Below are 24118 nucleotides of genomic sequence, written 5' to 3'. Positions count from 1 at the left end.
GTATTGCCTGGAGAACTCCATGGACAGGGGAGCCTGGCGGGCTACAGTGCATGGAGGTCACAAAGTGACAAGGCTGAATGACTAACACATGCGCCAGAAACCTCCCTGGGTGCTGGCTGGCAATACAGCAAATGCAGCCTACCCTCAGAAAACTTGTAGTTTTTGAGGGAGGCAACAGACAAGCAATTTCAGTCCTCATTAGTCCTGGGCATAATAGAACTCATTTAGTTCCAATAGTAATCCTCTGAGGAGTCCTATTTATGTTACAGATGGATAAACTCAGGCACAGTGGGGTTGACTGCTTTTCCAATAGCACATGGCTAACAGAAGATAGAACTAGCAGAGGATATAATAGTGACTGGAGATGGGGCTGTTCCTTCATCACTCCCAGGGGTGGTATGAAAGGCTTCAGGAGGTACACTTGAGATCTGAAATGAAGAAGAGGCAGCTTTAAGGATGAAGAGCATTCCAGATAGAACCAATGCTGTGCTTGCAAGGAGCTTGGTGTGTTCAAGGACATTAACACCAGTGTGGCCATGATAGTAAGCAGATGATATCAACAGGTAGTGAAGTGAAAGTTGCTCAGTCATGTCTGACTCTTTGCAACCCCACAGACTGTACAGTTCCATGGGATTCTCCAGGCCAGAATACTGGAGTGGGTAGCCGTTCCCTTCTCCAATCAGGAGGTAGGTAGGAGCTAAATTGAGGATGTCCCTATAGTTGGATTTTACTCTTTAACTGGGATTGTAAGAATCTGGGCAAGGAAATGATGTGAGGAGCCTGTCAGGAAGGGATGCTGCATTATGGCAACGGTCGCTTGGATTAGGGTTGGAGTAGTGAAGATGGTGATAAATGGTCAGTTAATAATCGGGATACAGCCTATAAGACTATAATGGATTGGATTTTTTTTTTTCTGCTTTTTTTGGCTGCACCACATGGCATGTGAGATCTTGGTTCCTTCACCAGGAGTGAACCCTTACTCCTGCATTGGAAGTGTGGTCTTCACCACTGGACTACCGGGAAAATCCCATTATGGATTGAATTTTGAATGTGAGGGAAAGATAATATTCAAGGATGACTCCTAGGATTTTGAAGCAACTTGGGTGGAAGGCAGTACTCTTACTGAGATAGAGAAGGAGATAAAGAAGGAGCATGAATTGGAGGGAAAATCAACACTTCTCTTAGGGATTTCCCTGGTGGCCTAGTGATTAGGATTTGGGGCTGTCACTGCCATAGGGAATTAAAATCCCTGTGGAACTAAAAGCCACATGGGTGTGGCCTAAACAAAATACCAGTTCTATTATATCCATGTTTTGTATGCCAATTGAATATCCAAGAAAAAATGTCAGGCAGTTTGATTTTGGAATTCTGAGGAGAGTGCTGTGCTGTGATTGGTTAGTATAGGTCTTTGCAGCCATTGGGTTAGATGAGATCGTCTAGGAAGAGAGCACAGAAGAGGCTGAGATTATCCCCACCTCAGATAATCCCCACCTTTAGGGTTCTACAACAGGAGAACGTGCAGAGAAAACAGACAAAATGTGGCAAATATTGGTGTCAAGGGAAGCTAAGTTTTAGGATTTGTCTTGCAAAGTATAGTAAGTTGTTTAAATGCTGCTGAGAGGTCAAATAATTAGATGGACACTCAGATGGTAAAGAACCTGCCGGCAATGTGGAGACCCAGGTTCAGTCCCTGGGTCGGGAAGATCCCCTGGAGAAGAGAATGGCTACCCACTCCTGTATTCTTGCCTGGAGAATTCCATGGACAGAGGAGGCTGGTGGGCTACAATCCATAGGGTTGCAAAGAGGCAGACATGGCTGAGTGACTAACACACAACTGCTAAAATAAACATACCCTGAAATGTGTAATAGTTCAAACAATAGTTTTCCTCCCTCCTCATAAAAAAGTGGTGGTGAAGAGGTCAGTAGTCTGTCGCTCCCTCACTCAATCATTTAGGGACCTAGATGAATGAGGGCTCTACCAGCTTCATGGTGTGGTTTGAAGATCACATTATAGTCATCTCCATTACTGCTAGCTGGAAGGGAAAAGTAACATGGAGGATCTTATATGGAGATTTTTGTGGGCCAGGTCTGGGAATGGTACACATCTCATATTCCATTGACTTCAGTCGCATGACCACTCCTAACTGCAATGGAAATTTCAGAAAATAATTAAGCCACACAGAGAAAAAAGGAGCCAGTTTATTGTGAGTGTCCAGTAGTCTGCCACAGATGGCTTTGTATGGGTCATAGTGACTTGGGAGGAACTATTGCAATGAAGGGAGAAGGATGAAAGCCCAAGAGAGAACAGGAAATTAGCAATTTCTTCTGTAGGTTTGCTATGAATATCTTGGAGAAGGAAATGGCAACCCACTCCAGTATTCTTGCCTAGAGAATCCTGTGGACAGGGGATTCTGTGGCTGCAATCTATGGGGTCGCACAGAGCCAGACACAACTGAAGCGACTTGGCATGCATGCATGCTATGACTATGAACAGAAGAAGGGGGTAGAGGCTAGAGGGAGAGAGGGAACATCAAGGGAGAGTTTATAAGAGTCTGGTTATCAATGCAAACAGAATATGCTATTTTTAACATTTGAGGAATGGATTCCAGGTTATACTATTATGATATAGCTGTGTTGGTGACTGACAGATCGAATATGGTGTATATTGAACTTGACCAAGTAAGTGGTGTATTGTACTTTAGGTTTCCAAACCTGTTTGTCTTAATCACTTTTAAATGTGGCAATGAGGCACTGAATCAACTACTAGGTTGAGAACAGAATTATGTTTTCTATGACAAATGTCCATCCTTCCATCAAAGAACAGGAACTGCAAAATGAGTCAGTCTATTTTCTTAATAGAATGACAATGCATTCATAGCTGCATGAGCCATACTATATTGAAAATAACCTTACTTTTTGTAGTCTGAAGATTTTATGGCCCTTCCATTCACTTGGTAACTCAATTGAAGTGATCACAAAATCCCATGATCATTCAGTATCTCATGAGACCTAAGTGAGAGGTTTTTTAAAGTTTTCTTGCAAAAAAAAAAAAAAGTTTTCTTGCAAGAAACTGAAGCACATTGTTTTGGGATATCCAGATACATACAGAATGATTGTTGCCAAGAGTTATTTAACAGATGACTGCCAAGGGGAGAAAGAACTGGGCTGCTCGAAGCTAAAATATATGAATTTACTGAAAAAGATTTCTGGGCCAGCTATGAATTTCCTATCCTCCTGTATGTCTGTTGTTTTATTGCAATATCACTCACACACATAAAATTCACCCCTTTGAAGTGTACAATTCAGTGGTTTTTCGTAGATCTGCTATCCAGGACACTCTCCTAACTGGATCAAGGAATTACAGAGACCAAATACCGTTATAAAATGGTTTTTATGATTTAATGTGAAAATAACAGAGTTTAAGGCATCCTCATACCTTACCTTGCAGAATATGTCCATACCTTGCAGAGGTATGGAATGAGGAAAAACCCTGTTTTTTGTGTGTGACTTAAGCATCTACATGATTCTGACCTGCCAGTTTTGCCTAATCATGGATTGAGTTAGTCTGTGCCTTAAACATAGCATTCCTAACTGCACCCTGCTTGGCTGTCTGTCATATGCCAGTATTGCTCATGTCTTTTAGTTCCCCAACCGTCTTAGCCACTTTCCTGTTATTTCAATCCTGTCCTCTCTTCCCCTTTCGTTATCTTCAAAATATTTCCCTCACTTTCAGTGCCCAGGCTGTCCTCCCCAAGGCCCCTTCTAACGTCAGTTCTGTCGTCACTTACCTGCCTTCACCTTGCCTCGCCTACTTATCACCTCCTATACTGTCACTCTCATCTACCTGTCCCACGCTGGCCCCACTGCCCAGGCCGGAAAGGAAGCGTCGAATCGCTCTCAAGCCCGAACCTTCCCCGGTGAGGGCTGCAGAGCCCACTTTCCGGCTCAGCGGAGGAGCTTGAAGAACGCTTCATCGCGCTGTTTTCACGGTTTCCCCCTTCCATTTTCACCCGATCCTACAAAACCACCACCACTTTTAGCCTCTCCGTAAGCACCAGAGTCGCTTGTTGCCTCCAGTCTAGAGGAGAGATCTCCCAGCGAAGTAAACAAGGAAAGGTGCTCTCTTACTTGAGAACGTAGGTGTACGCTGATACTAGCGTCTGCGCATCAGAGATTAGATCCAGAGCCGAGCCCCAGGTGAACTGGCTGGATGGGTGACGCTAAGCCAATCAGAGATCTTGACGACAGAGCTCAACCAATCAGAACACGGGCAGCTTGGCGCACTCGGGGGCGGGCCTGGGCGGATGAGGCTCCGCCCCCTTGCAGCTTGGTGGCCAACGCCTTCGCTTAGGGCTAGCCAGAGCTGAGCAGTTTCAGTGACTACAAGGACCAGGCATCTTAAGAGCTGCGGGGCGGTGCCCTCTAACCCTTGCTAATTTCCCTACAGGCCTTGGCCAACAGGTGTTGGTGTCTGCCGTGAACGCGTTTAGACCCCGGCCGTATCTCTCTCTGGAGACTTTGTGCCTATGCTTGGGGACAGAGCGAGGTCGTTGCCTTGACGACGACAGCATGCGGCCCGCGGTCCTCTTGAGTGTGAGCTTGCGGCGGGTTGAGGCCAATCAGCCTACCTGCCTGCTTCACCTGAAACCCGTGACTGTGTCCGCGGAAGAAATAAAGACAGCAGTGGAATTGCTAGTTTGCTAGTCAGCATCTTTTAGACCTGCGAAGGAGATGCTCTTCACCTCAATTTTGTCTCCAAGTTGAAAACCTTTGGACTTTCCACGCGGAAAGCTTTAAAAGAAACAGTGAGTATAATAGTTTTTAAAGCTTCTGTTATCTCGTTCTTTTTTGTGTGTCTTTAACACAATAAAAAACAGCATTTTTATTATCTAAATTATTGGTAGAAGAACCCTATGCTTCCTTGGCATATGTCCAGAACTACCGCATTGCCAATTGGTCAGATTTCCTTTTAGTTTGTATCACCCTTTATATTCACAAGTAGAAGGCATGAGAAGTTATGGTTTATGAGTAACTGTTTCAGGAAACAAGAAGCTTTTTCAGCCTTGATACTTTTAAGGTATTTGTGGGCAGTGCCACTTGAAAAAACAAGTGTGTTCAATGTACCGTGACCCAATATGCAGTTGGTTGGAGAATACATTTGGAGTAGTTAACTTGCAGAATGTTAGCTTGTGACATGCTTAAGGTAATTTTAATTTTGTTCGCTTTGCATTTCCAAATATTGAGGACACCAATTACAAATATTTTTTAAAAATTATTCAAGTTATAGATTCCAGCTATTTTTGTCCTTGGTATAATAAGCCTAAAGTCTAGTCCTTAATAAAATATGCTGTCTTAGTGGAAGGAAAAAAAATTAAGGAAAGGAGAGAGAATTACACTGATATTTTTTCCAACACTGACATTTTATTTAAAAAGTCAATAGAAGTTAAATGGAAGTTAAAATGTCAAATGTATGGCAAGTTAGTGTCAGGGACAGTTTATGGGAGAACCTCCTATCAGAGTTGGTAGTAAAATAATGACATAATTGGGTTGGTGTTGACTGGGATTTATTTTTTCTCCTTTCAAAGATCAATCTTCTGATTTTCCATATTTATCAACACATATATATATATTTAGTTTAATCTCTCTATTAACTATTTTCAAATAAAATGTCAGTGTTTGGAAAAAATTATCAATGTAATTCTCTCTCTCTTCTTTCCTTAATTTTTTTCCCTACCACTAAGACAGCATATGTTACTAAGGACTAGACTTTAGGCTTATCATACCAAGGACAAAAATAGCTTGTATATATATCTACATATCTATATATGTATATCCTAAATTGTCAAATGTAAACTGATGAAAATGTATACATTGGGTGGTTTTCACAGTTTGCTAGAACAAAGAGGATATTTGTTTTGTCTTAGTCGTTAGTGTACCAATAGGAAAGAAAGGAAAATATCAAAGTTCACAGTCTGGGTAAATTAATTTTAGATTGCCATAAGTACACAACTAATGTTATAGGTAAGAATTTCTTTCCAATTTTATGAATGAGTGTTTCTATATTGTCAGGTTAAAAAATTTCAATTATGAATCCTCATTTGAATATATATTTTGTTGTAGTTTAGTAGCTAAGTTGTGTCTGACTCTTTTGTGACCCCATGGACTGTAGCCCACCAGGTTCCTCTGTCCATGGGATTTTCTTTTTCGGGCAAGAATCTGGAGTGGGCTGCCATTTCCTTCTCCAGGGGATCTTCCCAACCCCCGGGATTGAACTTGTGTCTCCTGCACTAGCAGGCAATTCTTTATTTCTCAGCCACCAGGGAAGCCAGAATATATTACCAAAAGACTTTTTTTTCCTTCCAAAACTTTTAGAATCACATTGGAATTAAGAGCAATATTTTTTATTTTTTGCTTCTGGAATTTAATTTCAAAAACAGATTATAAAAATAAATTTAACTTTGAGGTTGTAGTTTATTAGTTTTTATATTTCTTGACAATCAAAACTTATGAATTAAAACCTAACTGTATCTGGACTGAAAAGTTTCTTTCTATTCCAAAATATCAAGTGGAATGGTTGCTAGTCCTTCACCAATCATTGGTAAAGTAAGACAGATTTTGTTAGGATTGCCTTTTTTCAGAAAATGTCATATAATGTGATGTAAAATAATTCTAAACACAAAATTCAAATAATCATACTTCTAGTGATTAATCATTAAAAGGATTTTTGAAATATAGTGTTTGGAACATTAACATTTAATTTTCAAAAATCTGCTTACACACTGTGTGACTGCTGTTATTTAGTATGTTCAATGTAAGAATTTAATTACTATGGTAAGAAAAGTAAAAAAAAAATAGTTTATCAGAAGTTGTTAATTTTAACTTGGTAGTATTTTCCCCGACTGATTACAAAGAATATAAAGATCTTCAATTTTGATCTTTTAAACCTGATGTAAAAAAATAAATTTTATCTTCACTAAAACCAGATTCACTTGGTTTTCACCTTTGAGTGAAAATTGTGTTTTTCTAAGGTAAACTGTAATTGTTTTGTATAGTAGTTCAAGCATTGCTTTATCTGCATTAAAAATATATTGAGATTTCATTAACATGACATTCAGTTATTTAAATTTGAAGTTAATGGCTTCAGTTCCACTTGCCTTGTCTATTATGAAATGCATGTAAATATTTTGAAAACATAGCTTAGATGGAAATAAATACACAGGACAGCCATTAATGCAGTGTCTGTCCTAATATGGAAAACAGGTGGAGAAGAATTAATTTGGGAGGGTAGAGGAATTAATACATTCAACATAATTAATGCCATATTTCGGTTCCCACAGAGAGAAAGATTCGTAGTGGTTTTGAATTAAAATGGAAAAATATGAGAACCTAGGATTGGTTGGAGAAGGGAGCTACGGGATGGTGATGAAGTGTAGGAATAAAGATAGTGGAAGAATTGTGGCCATCAAGAAGTTCTTAGAAAGTGATGATGACAAAATGGTTAAAAAAATTGCCATGAGAGAAATCAAGTTACTAAAGGTGAGTAAACATATATTGAATTGAAAAAACAACAAAAAAAAAGAATTGTTTCTTGGTCAACAGTTTTAGAAAATGCTTTTTTAATATTTGTTTTATTTCCATAAGTAAGTTTAAAGTATAGATATTTTTTTCTCTTTTGGTAATAAACAGAAGGATTACATCTGAGTATTCATTTATCTGTGAATATAAGCATAATTTGTTATTATTTATTTATTTATTTGGATGCTCCAGGTCTTAGTTACTGCAAGCAGGCAGGATCTTTAGTTGTGGCGTGTGGGATCTAGTTTCCCAACCAGGGATCAAACCCAGGGCTCCAACACATTGGGAGCCCAGAGTCTTAGTCACTGGACCACCAGAGAAGTCCCAAAACATAATTTTAAAAAGTATCTGTTGCCTCTCTCTATCTGTCTGCCTATCTGTTTACCAACAACTCTGTTGAGAGTCTTAAAGAAGCTTCAGTGATTCACTTGGAGGACTCATAGCACTCAGCAAATAGTTTTACTCTTGGCTATGACTTGTTAAAGTGAAAAGATATACAGTAAAATCAGCAAAGGGAAAAGGCACATGGGGTGAGTTCCAGAGAAAATCTGTCGCTTTTCTCCCAGTGGATTAACACAGGATGCACTAATTTCCTCCAGCAATGAGTTATGACACTACGTGTGAAAAATTGTTTAGTAAGGAAATTCATTAGAGACTCAGTGCCCAGAGTTTTTTAATGGGGCTTGTCATAGAGGTACTCCCTGCTTTGCTTGCACCAAAATTCCAGACTCTTAGTAGAACTGCAGGTATTCAGCATACACCATATTGTTTGCACCATGAGTCACTTTATCAGTTCTAGAAATGAAGGAACACTTCTGAAATCCAAGTACCTAGGTATAAGCCAAGGGGTCACTTTGCAAGCCAACTTTCTAAGGATAAAAATCTCAGACCTGCCATGTTAACTCCCTCCCCCACCACACCCCCATCAATCTAACTGGAAGTTTATCCATTTTATTTATCTTTAGAAAGAACCAGTGTTTGACTTTGTTGTGTTGGTCTTTCTTGTTGTGTATTTCTTTTCTATTTCGTTAATTTTTATTCTTTAGTATTTTATACCTTCTACTTATTGTGGGTGGGTTATTTTACAGTTCTTTTCCCTAATCTTTTGAGTTATATGCTTAACTTCTTTTATTTCTAGGTTTTTTTCCCCTCATATATGCATTTAAAGCTGTCACTTTCCTTCTAAGAATAGCTTTGTATGTGTCCTAGAAATTTTGATTAGCAGTGCAAAATGTTTTCTCATTTTCTTTCATTTCCAAACATGTGGAAAATTTCTAGGTTTTTCTCCCTTGGTTGTTTAGTTTTGACACAATTGCCCTGTGATCTGAATATGTACTATGTAAGATTCTTATTCCTTTGATAAATACCTAATATTTGTCTTTTCCATTATTTATCAATTATTCCTACATTTCTGAGTTTCCATCTGGGATCATTTTCCTTGTACTTAAATCACATCTTTTTATTTTCTTTAAAGCAGATCTGCTAGTAAGGAATGTTGTCCATTTGTGTTTGTCTTTCAAAAGTCTTTGCTTTCTGTTTAAGAGAGTGTTTTCACAGGATATAGAACTCTACGTTGGCAATTAGTTACCTCTGATATGTTCAAGATAACATTACACTGTTCTGCTGGCTTTCATTTGCATTGCTTCTATTGAAAGGTCAGACATTCCTTAGTGGGTCTTTTTTTTTTTTTTTCTTTTTTCTGGGTGCATTGAAGCTTTCTCTTTGACTTTGGCTTTCAACACTTTTACAATAATATGCCTAGGTGTGGGTTTCTTTATATTTATCTTGCTTGGATTTTATGGCCCTTGCATCTATAAAATAATGTCATTTGTCACTTCTAGAAAATGCTCAGCTATTACTGTTTCATGTATTGCTATGGTCCCATTCTTTCTCTTCTCCATTTGAGATTTCAGTTTCATATATGACACCTTCCTCATGTGTGTCTTATATTCTTTTGTGTTTTTCATCCTTTTGTTTCCCATTGCTTCATTCCATAGATTTTCTTCTGACCTATCCTCCAGTTCAGTAGTTCTTTTTTAAAATTTTATTTGTTTCTGACTGTGTTGGGTCCTCATTGCTGCGTGGGCTTTTCTCTAATGAGGCATGGGCTCTAGGGTACTCAGGTTTCAGTAGTTGTGGCATGTGGATTCAGAGAGTTGCAGCTCCCAGGCTCTAGAGCACAGACTCAGCAGTTGTGGTACACAGGCTTAGATGCTGCGAGGCGTGTGGGATCTTCCTCCATCAGGGATCGAACCCCCGTCTCCTGCGTTGGTAGGCGAATCCTTTACCAGTGAGCCACCAATGAGCCCCAGTTCAGTAGTTCTGTTTCAGCTATATCTAATCTATTGTTAAACTCACCCACTGATTTCTTAAAGACATATTTTAATGTTCTAATTTTTTCATTCAATTTTTTTCCTATAATTTCCATTTTGCTGTTGAACCCTCCATTTTGCTTTCTTATTTAAATCACAGGCTTTTCTAAAGTCTGTGTCCAATAAATAGATCTCCCACAGGTTTATTTCCATTGTCTGTTTTTTCTCTTGGTTTTTGATTGAGTCTTATCTCTTGATATGCCAGTATTAATTTCTAAAAATTCTATAGAGTTTCTGGATGATGTTATCTTCCCCCTGAGAGGAGTTATATTTGCTTAAAATGAGGCTCTTGAGGGTACCCTTAAGGGTGCTTGGTGGCACTAATGTTCAGAAATTATTATACTTTTCTGTTCTAGGGTTTTTCTTTGGGTTCACATCTACTGTATCACTTTTTATGGTTGCAGGTTCCCTCAGTTTTTTGACGTTGACTTTTTATGCATAGTCACTTATATCTGATAATTCCAATATCTGAACTCATATTGCATCTGTTTTGATTAACTTTATCTTCTGATTTTTTTTTACTTATAGTAACATTTCTTTGCATGCATTGGTTATCTTTATTTTTTTCTCTGGACATTACATTTGAAACATTATTTTTTTTTAGGAATAACTTGAGGCTAAAGTGAAGATGTTTTCTTCCCAAGATTTTTTTTTTTCTTCTATGTTCATGGGCTACTGTGCCAGATATCAATTTTCAGCTTTGAATCACTCCTTTTTGCTCGGCTTTGTGAAGCTGGAGGGGGCCTCTGCAAACAATTCTCCTTTTGCCAGCTTGTATGATTTTAGGCTTTGTCGATAGAGGCTTTCCTTCCTGGTGGGTCCTTTTTTTGGCATGAAGTGAGCAGACCATCATATGGTGGACCTGGGAGCCTGTATCAGCATTATTCATGGAACACTTCTGGTGTCCCTACAGTTTCTCCACTTGGCTGGCTGATGTCCTGTGGCAAATGTCTTCACCATTGGCAGTCTGTACATGCCTATGGCAGCCATGCCTTCTCTAATGAAGTCTGAATCTTCGCTTTGGTCTGTTAGTAAGAAAAGCAGAGCAATAGAGGAAGAGAGAGGGGGATGGGGGATAAGATGAAACAGACAGCCTGTGTTTTAATTTAATTCAGAAGAGTATTGTTCAATCTCCACCTATTCTGAGATTTTCCAGTTATCTCTATGTTATTGATTTCTAGTTTAATTCCATTTGATCTGACAGAAGGCATTGCATGATTTCTAATCGTTGCAATTTGTTAGTGTGTTCTGTGGCCCACAGTGTGGTATATCTTGGTGCATATTCCACACGAGGTTGAGAGAAAACTTACTTCTTCTGTTGTTGGATGAAGTAGTCTACAGATGCCAGTTCTGCCCAGTTGTTGGATGGGGTTCTTGAGTTCAACTCAGGCCTTACTGATTACCTGCCTGCTTGGATCTGTTTCTGAGAATGTTGGCATTTCCAACTATGACAGTAGATTCATGTATTTCTCCCTGCACTTCTCAATTTTTGCATCATATAGTTTGATTCTTTCTTGTTAGGTGCATTTTGTTGTTGTTGCTCAGACGCTAAGTTGTGTCCAGTGCTTTGTGGATACGTACTGTAGGATCCTCTGTCCTCCATTATCTCCCAGAGTTTGCTCAAATTCCCATCCACTGAGTCGGTGATGCCATCCAACCATCTCATCCTCTGCTGCCCCCTTCTCCTCCTGCCTTCAATCTTTCACAGCATCAGGGTCTTTTCCAATGAATCAGTTCTTTGCATCAGGTAGCCAAAGTATTGGAGTTTCAGCTTCAGCATTAGTCCTTCCAATAAATATTCAGGGTTGATTTCCTTTAGGATTGACTGATTTGATCTCGCTATCCAAGGGACTCTCAAGAGTCTTCTCCAACACAGTTCAAAAGCATCAATTCTTTGGCACTCAGACTTCTTTATGGTCCAACTCTCACATCTGTGCGTGACTCTTGGAAAAACCATTGCTTTGACTAGATGGACCTTTGTTGGAAAAACGGTCTCTGCTTTTTAATGTGCTGTCTAGGTTTGTCATAGCTTTTCTTCCAAAGAGCAAGTGTCCTTGAGTTTCATGGCTGCAGTCACCATCTGCAGGGATTTTAGAGGCCAGGAGAAATAACATCTGTCACTGTTTCCACTTTTTCCCCTTCTATTTGCTATGAAGTGATGGGACTGGATGCCATGATCTTAGTTTTTTGAATGTTGAGTTTCAACCAGCTTTTTCAATCTCTTTTTTCACCCTCCTCAATAGGCTTTTTAGTTTGTTGTCACTTTCTGCCTTTAGAGTGGTATCATCTACATATCTGAGGTTATTGATATTTTTCCCAGAAATCTTGATTCCAGCTTGTGATTCATTCAGCTGGGCATTTTACATGATGTCTCTGCATATAAGCTAAATAACCAGGGTGAGAGTATACAGCCTTCTTGTACTCCTTTCCCAATTTTGAACTAGTCAGTTATTCTGTGTCTGGTTTTAACTGTTGCTTCTTGACCCTAAATTATGATGCTGTTAAAGTCCTGCACTCAATATGTAAGCAAAATTGGAAAACTCAGCAGTGGCCACAGAACTGGAAAAGTTCAGTTTTCATTCTAATCCCAAAGAAGGACAATGCCAAAGAATATACAAACTACTGTACAATTGTGCTTATTTCACATGCTAGCAAGATTGTGTTCAAAATCCCTCAAGCTAGGCTTTAGCAGTATATGACTTGAGAACTTATGGTTTACAAGATGGTTTCAAAGAGGCAGAGGAACCAGCGATCATATTGCCAACATTCGCTGGATCGTGGAGAAAGCAAGGGAATTCCAGAGAAACATCTACTTCTGCTTCGTTGACTATGCTAAAGCATTTGACTCTGTGGATTACAATGAACAGTGAAAAATTCCTACAGAGATGGTAGTACCAGACCATCTTACCTGTCTCCTGAGAAACCTGTAAGTGGGTCAAGAAGCAACAGTTAGAACCAAACACGGAACAACCGACTGTTTCCAAATTGGAAAAGGAGAACAGAAGGTTATCTATTGTCACCCTGCTTATTTAACGTACATGCAGAGTATATCATATGGAATGCCAGGCTGAAATAAAGATTGCTGGGAGAAATATCAACAACCTCAGATATGCAAGGAATACCACTCTAATGGCAGAAAGTGAAGAGGAACTAAAAAGCCTGTTGAGGACGGTGGAAGAGGAGATTGAAAAAGCTGTTTTGAAACTCAGCATTCAAAAATTAAGATCATGGCATCTGGTCCCATCACTTCATGGCAAATAGAAGAGGGAAAAGTGGAACCAGTGACAGATTTTGTTTTCCTGAGCTCCAGAATCACTGTGGATGATGACTGCAGTCATGAAATTCAAGGACATTGCTTCCTGGAAGGAAAGTATAAAAATGTCAATCACTCAGTCATGGATGACTTTTTGCTACTTCATAGACGGTCGCCCACCAGGCTACTCTGTCCATGGAATTCTCCAGGCAACGATACTAGAGTGGGTTGCCATTCCCTTCTCCAGGGAATCTTGCCCACCCAAGGATCTCCTGTGTTTACAGGAAGACTCCTTACCATCTGAGATAAACCTAGACAGCATATTAAAAAGCAGAGACATCATTTTTCTAACAAATGTCAGTATAGTCAAAGGACCACAGCCTTGTCTAACTCAATGAAACTGAGCCATGCCATGTAGCACCACCCAAGACGGACAGGTCATGGTGGAGAGTTCTGACAAAATGTGGTCCACTGGAGAAGGTAATGGCAAACCATTTCAGTATTCTTGCCTTGAGAACCCCATGAACAGTATGAAAAGGCAAAAAGATAGGACACTGAAAGATAAACTCCCCAGGTGCCCAGTATGCTACTGGAGATCAGTGGAGAAATAACTCCAGAAAGAATGAAGAGATGGAGCCAAAGCAAAAACAACACCCAGTTGTGGATGTGACTGGTGATGGAAGCAAAGTTCGATGCTGTAAAGAGCAATATTGCATAGGAACCTGAAATGTTAGGTCCATGAATCAAGGCAAATTGGAAGTGGTCAAACAGGAGATGGCAAGATTGAACATCGACATTTTAGAAATCAGCAAACTAAAATGGACTGGAATGGGTGAATTTAACTCAGATGACCACTATATCTACTATTATGGGCAAGAATCCCTTAGAAGAAATGGAGTAGCCATCATAGTCAACAAGGGTCCAAAATGCAGTACTTGGATGCAATCTCAAAAACGACAGAATAATCTCTGTTTGTTTCCAAGGCAACCCATTCACTATCACAGCAGTCCAAGTCTATGCCCCGACCAGTAATGCTGAAGAAGCTGAATTTGAATGGTTCTGTGAAGACCTACAAGACATTCTAGAACTAACACCCCCAAAAGATGTCCTTTTCATTATAGGGGACTGGAATGGAAAGGTAGGAAGTCAGGAAACACCTGGAGTTACAGGCAAATTTGGCCTTGGAGTACAGAATGAAGCAGGGCAAAGGCTAATAGAGTTTTGCCAAAGAACGCACTGGTCATAGCAAACACCCTCTTCCAACAACACAAGAGAAGACTTTACACATGGACATCGCCAGATGGTCAATACCGAAATCAGATTGATTATATTCTTTTCAGCCAAAGATGGAGAAGCTCTATACAGTCAGCAAAAACAAGACTGGGAGCTGACTTTGGCTCAGATCATGAACTCCTTATTGCCAAATTCAGACTTAAATTGAAGAAAGCAGGGAAAACCACTAGGCATTCAGGTATGACCTAAATTAAATCCCTTATGATTATACAGTAGAAGTGACAAGTAGATTCAAGGGATTAGATCTGATAGAGTGACTGATGAACTATGGACGGAGGTTTGTGACATTGTACAGGAGGCAGGGATCAAGACCATCCCCAAGTAAAAGAAATGCAAAGAGGCAAAATGGCAGTCTGAGGAGGCCTTACAAATAGCTGTGAAAAGAAGAGAAGCAAAAGGCAAAGGAGAAAAGGAAAGATATACCCATTTGAATGCAGAGTTCCAAAGAATAGCCAGGAGAGATGGGAAAGCCTTCCTCAGTGATCAATGCAAAGAAACAGAGGAAGACAACAGAATGGGAAAGACTAGAGATCTCTTCAAGAAAATTAAAGATACCAAGGGAACATTTCATGCAAAGATGGGTTCAATAAAGGACAGAAATGGTATGGACCTAACAGAAGCAGAAGATATTAAGAAGAGGTGGCAAGAATACACAGAAGAAGTATACAAAAAAGATCTTCATGACCCAGATAATCACGATGGTGTTATCACTCACCTAGAGCCAGACATCCTGGAATGTGAGGTCAAATGGGCCTTAGGAAGCATCACTACAAACAAAGCTAGTGGAGATGATGGAATTCCAGTTGAACTATTTCAAATCCTAAAAGATCGTGCTGTGAAAGTGCTGCACTCAATATGCCAGCAAATTTGGAAAACTCAGCAGTGGCCACAGGACTGGAAAGGGTCAGTTTTCATTCCAATCCCAATGAAAGGCAACGCCAAAGAATGGTCAAACTACCACACAATTGCACTCATCTCACACCCTAGCAAAGTAAAGCTCAAAATTCTCCAAGCCAGGCTTCAACATTATGTGAACCATGAACTTCCAGGTGTTCAAGCTGGTTTTAGAAAAGGCAGAGGAACCAGAGATCAAATTGCCAACATCCTCTGGATCATTGAAAAAGCAAGAGAGTTCCAGAAAAACATCTACTTTGGCTTTATCTATTATGCCAAAGCCTTTGACTATGTGGATCACAACAAACTGTGGAAAATTCTGAAAGAGATGGGAATACCAGACCACCTGACCTGCCTCCTGAGAAATCTGCATGCAGGTCAAGAAGCAACAGTTAGAACTGGACATGGAACAACAGACTGATTCCAAATCAGGAAAGGAGTATGTCAAGGCTGTATATTGTCACCCTGCTTATTTAACTTCTATGCAGAGTACATCATGAGAAATGCTTGGCTGGATGAAGCACAAGCTGGAATCAAGATTGCTGGGAGAAATATCAGTAACCTCAGATATGCAGATGACAACACCCTTATGGCAGAAAGCGAAGAACTAAAGAGCCTCTTTAAAGAAGAGAGTGAAAAAGTTGGCTTAAAACTCAGCATTCAGAAAACTAAGATAATGGCATCTGGTCCCATCACTTCATGGCAATTAGATGGGGAAACAATGGAAACAGTGAGAAACTTTATTATTTGGGCTCCAAAATCACTGCAGATGGTGACTGCAGCCATGAAATTAAAAGATGCTTGCTCCTTGGAAGAAAAGTTATGACCAACCTAGATAGCATATTAAAAAGCAGAGACATTACTTTGCCTACAAAGGTCCATCTAGTCAAAGCAATGGTTTCTCCAGTAGTCATGTATGGGTGTGAGAGTTGAACTACAAAGAAAGCTGAGTGCCGAAAAATTGGTGCTTTTGAACTGTGGTGTTGGAGAAGACTCTTGAGAGTCCCTTGGACTGTAGGGAGATCCAACCAGTCCATCCTAAAGCAAATCAGTCCTGAATATTCATTGGAAGGACTGATGCTGAAGCTGAAGCTCCCATACATTGGCCACCTGCTGTGAAGAGCCGACTCATTTGAAAAGACCCTGATGCTGGGGAAGATTGAAGGTCGGAGGCGAAGGGGACGACAGAGGATGAGATGGTTGGATGGCATCACTGACTCATTGGACATGAGTTTGAGTAAACTCTGGGAGTTGGTGATGGACAGGGAGGCCTGGTGTGCTGCAGTGCATGGGGTCACAGAGAGTCAGACATGACTGAGCGACTGAACTGAACTGATGCTTTTTCCATTAGTAATGCATGGATGTGAGAGTTGGTTCATACAGAATGTGAGTGCTAAAGAATTGATGCTTTCTAACTGTGGTCCTCAAGAAGACTCTTGAGAGTCCCCTTGACTACAAGGATATCAAACCAGTCAATTATAAAGGAAATCAACCCTAAATATTCATTGGAAGGACTCATGCTGAAGCTGAAGCTCCAATACTTTGGCCAGATGATGAGAACTGATTGATTGGAAAAGAACCTGATGGCAGGAAAGATTGAGGGCAGGAGGAGTAGGGGGTAACAGAGGTTGAGATGGTTGAATGGCATCACTGGCTCAATGGACATTAGTTTGAACAAAATCTGGGAAATACTGGAGGACGGAGGAGCCTGATGTGCTATAGTCTATGGGATCGCAAAGAGTTGGATATGACTCAGTGACTAAACAACTAATAGTTGATTTAAAATGTTCTGTTAGTTTCTGGTATACAGCAAAGTGAGTCAATTATACATATACATACAATCATTTTTAAAAAATATTATTTTCCCATATTACATTACAGAGTGTCCTTTTCTTTTCTTATTGTATCTCTGAATAGATTCTGAATTTGTTCCTTTTTGATTGTTTCTTATCTTGCAACGAAGTGAGACCCTTCTGGACCAGCTATCTGAAGGAGGTTCATTTTCAGGAGAAGTCATGGTCTTGTTCCAGGCTAGCAGGAATCCACCCTGCTTCACAGTGATATTCCTAACAACAGAAGCCCGAGTGTGGGCTTTATTTACGTTCTCCTTAATTTCTCTGAAACTTGTAATTGCAGGTTTGTTCATAATGAATTGTTTTGCCTTCCCTTTGGTTTCACTGACAGACTGCTTCCAGCAAATGAGTTTCTGTGGGATTGTTCACCCCTCCCGTCTTGTTTCATGGTGCCATTCAGTTCTTAGGACGCTTTCACTGACAGTCTGTGAACCCTGTTCTCATTATATCAAAGAAGGGTTTTTTTTTTTGGTTTTGTTTTTCTTTTCAGGGTATGTCATCAGCTTTGGAAAACTCTGCTCTGCGAGCTTTGTAACCACAAATAATCTTATGGTTTCTTCCCAGACTCCTGTTTGACCTTGATGGTGCCACCTCATTTGTTGGGGGGTCGGGGTCCTAGATCCTTCTTAGTTTCATCAAAGATGAAGCTACACTTCTTTTTCTCATTGGCTTTATTGTGTTCTCTGAGAGGAGAATGGAGCAGCAAGTTCTTTTTAACATACTAAAAGCCAGGATATGGCTTCACAATTTATGCTGTTTATGCATTTTATTTAGATGTTTCTCTTGTGCTGAGATCTATTTTAGACTGTGACTATTACTAGTAATTTGGTCCTCTAAAAAATTATTTTTCACTTTTTTTTTTGATAGCAACTAAGGCATGAAAATCTGGTGAATTTGTTGGAAGTGTGTAAGAAAAAAAAGCGATGGTACCTCGTCTTTGAGTTTGTTGACCATACGGTTCTTGATGACTTGGAGCTCTCTCCAAATGGACTAGACTACCAACTAGTTCAAAAGTATTTGTTTCAGGTTATCAGTGGGATTGGATTTTGTCACAGTCACAATGTAAGTATTCAGTTTAAATAATTATTTATTAAGTTGAAAAGTTGGGAGAATATACAGTGAACACCCATTGCTATTAGTGTATCCACCTATTGCTGGATTCTATACTTGCTAACATTTTGTTATATTTGTTTTATTAAATATTTATTCATCTTTTCTTCCATTTGTCTACTTATTAATCTGCCTGATTTATTTATGCATTATTTGAAAGTAAGTTACAGACATCAGTGCTTCAACTCTACATACTTGAGCTATGCATGTTATTAACAAGCCATTACTGTGGATATCTAGGATATAATAGAATTAGTAGCTATGCTACTAACTTTAGCCTATGCAAAATGCTCAGCTGTGCCAGTTTCTGGTCCTCTGAGAGTTTACAATAAATATATCTTCAAAGTTTTCAAAATAAAATTTACTTGTATTAGAGAATTAGACCTAATAATTTGTTTTGCCTAGTTCTAGAATTTGTACTATTGTTTCCCAGTGTCCTGTTTTCTCTTTCCATAGTCTTTTTATAAAAGGACTTTCCATAGTCCTTTTATAACCAACTGACCTTTTTTACATTTACAATTTTTACAAATGTAAAAATTTATATTTTTTTGCCTCTTTACATTGATAATTGCTTGATGTATGCCTCCACTTGGGTGCTCAGAAATCCACCTAAAAACTCATATTGCTGAAACTAAACTGCTAATTATTCTTAACCAAAATTAACCTTCTCTAGACTTTCCTATTTTTTGTTAATGGACCCACCATTCTTTTAGATTCCCAGATTTAAGGAAAGTATCTGAGATTACTTCCTAAATTCTGTTGATTTAGAATATTTCTACACTCCACCTCTTTCTTTCCATTCATTTGAGCACCAGACTAGTGTAGGCCCTTTGTTTTTGTTGTTGTTCAGTTGCTAAGTCACGTCTAAGTCATTGAAACCCCACAGACTGCAGGACGCCAGGCTTCCCTGTCCTTCACTGTCTCCTGGAATTTGTTCAAACTCATGTCCATTGAGTTGGTGATGCCATCCAACCATGTCACCCTCTGTCGTCCCCTTCTCCTCACGCCCTCAATCTATCATCTCCTATTTGTCCCACTTCTCTTCTCCCCACTTCTAGTCACCCTCTTTGCTTTATCTTGTTCATGGCCTTCTTTAAATGTTCAATATCTTCTTTAAACACCATATGGGTCATGTCATGGGTTCCCATCACCTTGACATGAGCTCAGACTTCCCAGGCTGGCAGTTGAGGCATAACCTAGTAAGTAACCTCTACTCCAGGAAAAACATTTCCCTAGTGGCTACTGGTCTACTCCCATTCTCACTCTTTTGCTCTTTTTGTCCCATTCACTTGGATTGCCCTTTCATTTCTACATTTATCTAGGTCACACTAGTATTAAAGACCTGTCTTAGAGCCCACCTTTTTTCCTCGAAAATTGTTTCTGACCACCACAGTCTTCCATGATAGCTTTACTCTCTTAGTCTTGAGAGCGCTCATTATCAGAGCAATTGATTGGAAATTGATCGAAGGCAAAAGAAGAAGGGGCTGGCAGAGGATGAGACAGTTAGAGAGCATCACCAATTCAATGGACATGAACTTGAGTGAACTCCAGGAGATAGTGGAGGATAGAGGAACCTAGTATGCCACAGTCTTTGGGGTCACAAAGAGTTGGACACACCTTAGTGACTGAACAACAACAGCAACATATATTTCATTCAATATCATTCATCATGTAAATACAATTTAGTTCTTCAAATAAAATTTCAAGCATAAATGTTCTTTTTTCCCCAGCTCGGTCTCAGGTTCTTTAAACCCAGGAACAACGTTATATGCTTTTATCTGTCTTCATCATAGGGACAAAAACAGTGCCCTGCACATAACAGGTGCTAAAAAAAAAAAGTTAGCTTGCTTAACTTGATGTGCCATTCAATATGTGTCATGCTCTGCTTTTTATATCATAGATTATACACAGAGATATTAAGCCAGAGAACATATTAGTCTCCCAGTCGGGCGTTGTCAAGCTGTGTGATTTCGGATTTGCACGGACGCTGGCAGCTCCCGGGGAGGTGTACACTGATTACGTGGCCACGCGGTGGTACAGAGCGCCAGAGCTGCTGGTTGGTGACGTCAAGTATGGCAAGTAAGACGTCGTCAGCAGGGCGGGGGTGCGGAGGCAGACTTGGCTCTCCTTTTTTGATAAAGTGGAATATGTCTTCAGTATAATGACAGTCCCTCTAATTGGGCTTCCTTGGTAGCTCAGCAGTAAAGAATCTGCCAGTGTGGGAGCCACGAGTTCAATCCCTTGGTTTGGGAAGATGCCCTGGAGAAGGAGACGGCACCCCACTCCAGTACTCTTGCCTGGGAAACCCCATGGACGGAGGAACCTAGTGGCTACATCCTTGGGGTTACAAAAAGAGTCAGACACGACTTAGTGACTCAGCACTCGCCCTCTGCGATGGCCCACACCCTTGTCTGTGGAGTGTGTTTCTCTCTAAATAAATCCCACTTCTTACGTTAAGAAAAAAAAAAGATCCCTTCTAATACTGAAAGGAAGTTTTCAGTTTAGAAAACTTTATAAAGTGATTTGTAATCACTTTTGTGTTTCCCCTTTAAACATTCTTGTGAAATGGGTTGGTATGAGTATGATTATTTTAAAGGTAGAGAAATCAAGGTGAGTAAGTGGTCTGTTTTTAATAGTAAGTTAGAAATAGATATATTTATCACTTGTAAAGGGAGGTAACATTGATTAGGTAAGTCTGACACTTGCATTGAGGCCGAGTAGAGTGGGCAGGGGTGGGGGTAGAAATGGAATGAAGTGAACCATTTTAAAAATACAAATCATCTTCATAAATGAATTCTATAAAGAAGAAGGGATTGCAGGTTTTACCAGTTTCAATAGAAATTGTTCTAAAATATTTTCTATAATTTCTCTGTTTTTAGAGCATATATCGTTTAATATTTACTCTGAGCTCTCATTTTACTGCCATGCTGTAATTTCTGTACCAGCTATGGCCTTAAGCAATTTCAAGGTAGTTGTTCCTATGGTAATGATGCCAGAATACTCTATAAATTCTTGTGACCGATTTTTAAGAGAGTTTTTCTATTTTCTCCGTATTAGCTTTCTGGTCTTGTTGTTTGTGTCCCCAGTAACCATCTTGTTCTGGTATGCTGTTTTCAGTGTATAGTTGGATACACTGATGAACCTTGTTCAAATTATGTGTAAAGAAAAATGAGTAGCCTCTGACTGCAAACCCAGAAGACTTATATCCAGAATAAAGTATACTTAACAAGCATTTTGACTATTTGGTAGCCTTGTGTCACATGCTTGAAGTTTCCTGAAATCTGATTATTGTAATGTTGGAAGTTAATACTTTAAGTTTATAGAAAAAAATATTTGGGAGCATAATTTAAGGTTTACTGTTACTTTTCTTGATACCAAGAATACAAAATAGTAATATGCAAATGACAGAGGATGAGATGGTTAGATGGCATCCCCAACTCAATGAACATAAGTTTGAGTAAACTCTGAGAGATAGTGAAGAACAGGAAAGCCTGGTGCACTGCAGTCCACGAGGTGGCAAAGAGTTAGACACAACTTAGTGATTGAACAACCACAGTATGCAGAACAGATTCAGTCATAGTAAACATATTAGGTGTTGGTGATGGACAGGGAAGCCTGGAGTGCTGCATTCTGTGGGGTCGCAAAGAGTCCAACACGACTGAGTGACTGAACTGAACTGAAATACATCAGGATCCCAGATTTTACATCACATTGCTTTTCTTTCAGGGCTGTTGATGTGTGGGCCATTGGCTGTCTGGTAACTGAAATGCTCATGGGGGAGCCCCTCTTTCCTGGAGATTCTGATATTGATCAGTTATATCATATTATGGTGTGTTTAGGTAAGATTATGCATCTGTATTTTAAGTTTTAGTAATTTTTTCCCATGTGATTTTATTGGTTTGTATTGATTTTGCAAGTTGTTGGTACACTAAAGATGATGCGTGTTTTGAATGAATATAGGGAGCAAATAGGAAAACCTCATTTCTCTCTCTCTCTGTCTCTCTCTCTCTATATATATAGATGTAAATATTCATTCATTCATCCTCTGCCTGTTTTTTGTCTATCTGACATATGATCCTAATAATTTTACCTGTCCTCCTGCCCAGCTCCCCTCTAAAGAAAAGAGCAAACATTGGACATTTTTCTGCACATTTGCATTCAGTAAGTCACACGTAGAGAGAATACAAATGATCATATTATCTTTGGGTCAGCAAGCATTTGGTATAATATGACTATTACCTCATTCTCATCTTCACATTGAGTGACACAGGGACTTCCAAGGTGATTTAATCTTGCTTCAGTCAGGACTTTTGCTCTTTGTACTTTGTGCAGAATTTCAAAGCTACATTATCAAAGTCTTCTCATATTTGTTGAAATGTCAACTTTCTGTTGGGCGATGGAGTTTGGAAAATGGAAATGATGGGAAATATCTTGAGGATTAAGTGTTTAGGTTAGAAATTCCATAAACAACACAGTGGTTTCTTACAGCAGAATTTTCATATGTATATTTTATATTCAGTCAGTCAGTTCAGTCACTCAATCATGTCGAACTCTTTGCGACCCCATGGACTGCAGCATGCCAACTTTCCTGTCCGTTGCCAACTCCCAGAGCTTACTCAAACTCATGTCCATCGAGTCAGTGATGCCATCCAACCATCTCATCCTCTGTCATCCCCTTCTCCTCCCACCTTCAATCTTTCCCAACATCAGGGTGTTTTCTATTGAATCAGTTCTTCTCATTAGGTGGCCAAAGTATTGGAGTTTCAGCTTCAGCATCAGTCCTTCCAGTGAATATTCAGGACTGATTTCCTTTAGGATAGGTTGATTGGCTCTCCTTGCAGTCCAAGGGACTCTCAAGAGTCTTCTCCAACACCACAGTTCAAAAGCATCAATTCTTCTGCACTCAGCTTTCTTTATAGTCCAACTCTCACATACATACATGACTACTGGAAAAGCCATAGCTTTGACTAGACGGACCTTTGTTGGCAAAGTAATGTCTCTGCTTTTTAATGTGCTGTCTAGGTTGGTCATAGCTTTTCTTCCAAGCGTCTTTTAATTTCATGGCTGCAGTCACGATCTGCAGGGATTTTGGAGCCCAAATAATAAAGTCTCTCATCTCTCACTGTTTCCATGGTTTCCCCATCTGTTTGCCATGATGTGATGGGACCGGATGCCATGATCTTAGTTTTCTGAATGTTGAGTTTTAAGCCAACTTTTTCACTCTCCTCTTTAAAGAGGCTCTTTAGTTCTTCGCTTTCTGCCATAAGGGTGGTGTCTTCTGCATATCTGAGGTTATAGATATTTCTCCCGCAATCTTGATTCCAGCTTGTGCTTCATCCAGCCTGGTATTTTGCATGATGTACTCTGCATAGAAGTTAAATAAGAAGGGTGACAATATACTGCCCTGACATACTCCTTTCCTGATTTGGAACCAGTCTGTTGTTCTATGTCCAGTTCTAACTGTTGCTTCTTGAGCTGCAACAGGAGGCAGGTCAGGTGGTCTGGTATTCCCATCTCTTTCAGAATTTTCCACAGTTTGTTGTGATCCACATAGTCAAAGGCTTAGGCGTAGTCAATAATGCAGAAGTAGATGTTTTTCTGGAACTCTTTTGCTTTTTCAATGATCCAATGGTTGTTGGCAGTTTGATCTCTGGTTCCTCTGCCTTTTCTAAATCTAGCTTGAACATCTGGAAGTTCACGTACTGTTGAAGTCTGGCTTGGAGAATTTTGAGCATTACTTTGCTAGGGTGTGAGATGAGTACAATTGT

The 24118-nt window shown here is 39.7% G+C and overlaps 1 protein-coding gene across 2 annotated transcripts in view; it reads left to right on the top strand.

Annotated features, from left to right (window-relative positions):
- Positions 1–3002: 3002 nt before the first annotated feature.
- Positions 3003–24118, top strand: part of CDKL2 (cyclin dependent kinase like 2) — a 42739-nt gene continuing 21623 nt past the window's right edge. The window contains exons 1-5 of one of the 2 annotated variants that reach the window (XM_043448432.1): positions 3003–4805; positions 7338–7536; positions 18108–18302; positions 20251–20429; positions 22077–22189. In XM_043448432.1, coding sequence (XP_043304367.1) covers positions 7369–7536; positions 18108–18302; positions 20251–20429; positions 22077–22189 — 655 coding nt within the window. In that variant the 5' untranslated portion in view covers positions 3003–4805; positions 7338–7368. The remainder of the gene's footprint in view (positions 4806–7337; positions 7537–18107; positions 18303–20250; positions 20430–22076; positions 22190–24118) is intronic. The other variant, XM_043448431.1, reaches the window with a different exon arrangement.

This window comes from Cervus canadensis, chromosome 26 (assembly GCF_019320065.1).
Source record: "Cervus canadensis isolate Bull #8, Minnesota chromosome 26, ASM1932006v1, whole genome shotgun sequence".
Lineage (NCBI taxonomy): Eukaryota > Metazoa > Chordata > Mammalia > Artiodactyla > Cervidae > Cervus > Cervus canadensis.
Note: the sequence above shows the minus strand (reverse complement) of the source record. Positions and strands in the feature narration are given on the sequence as shown.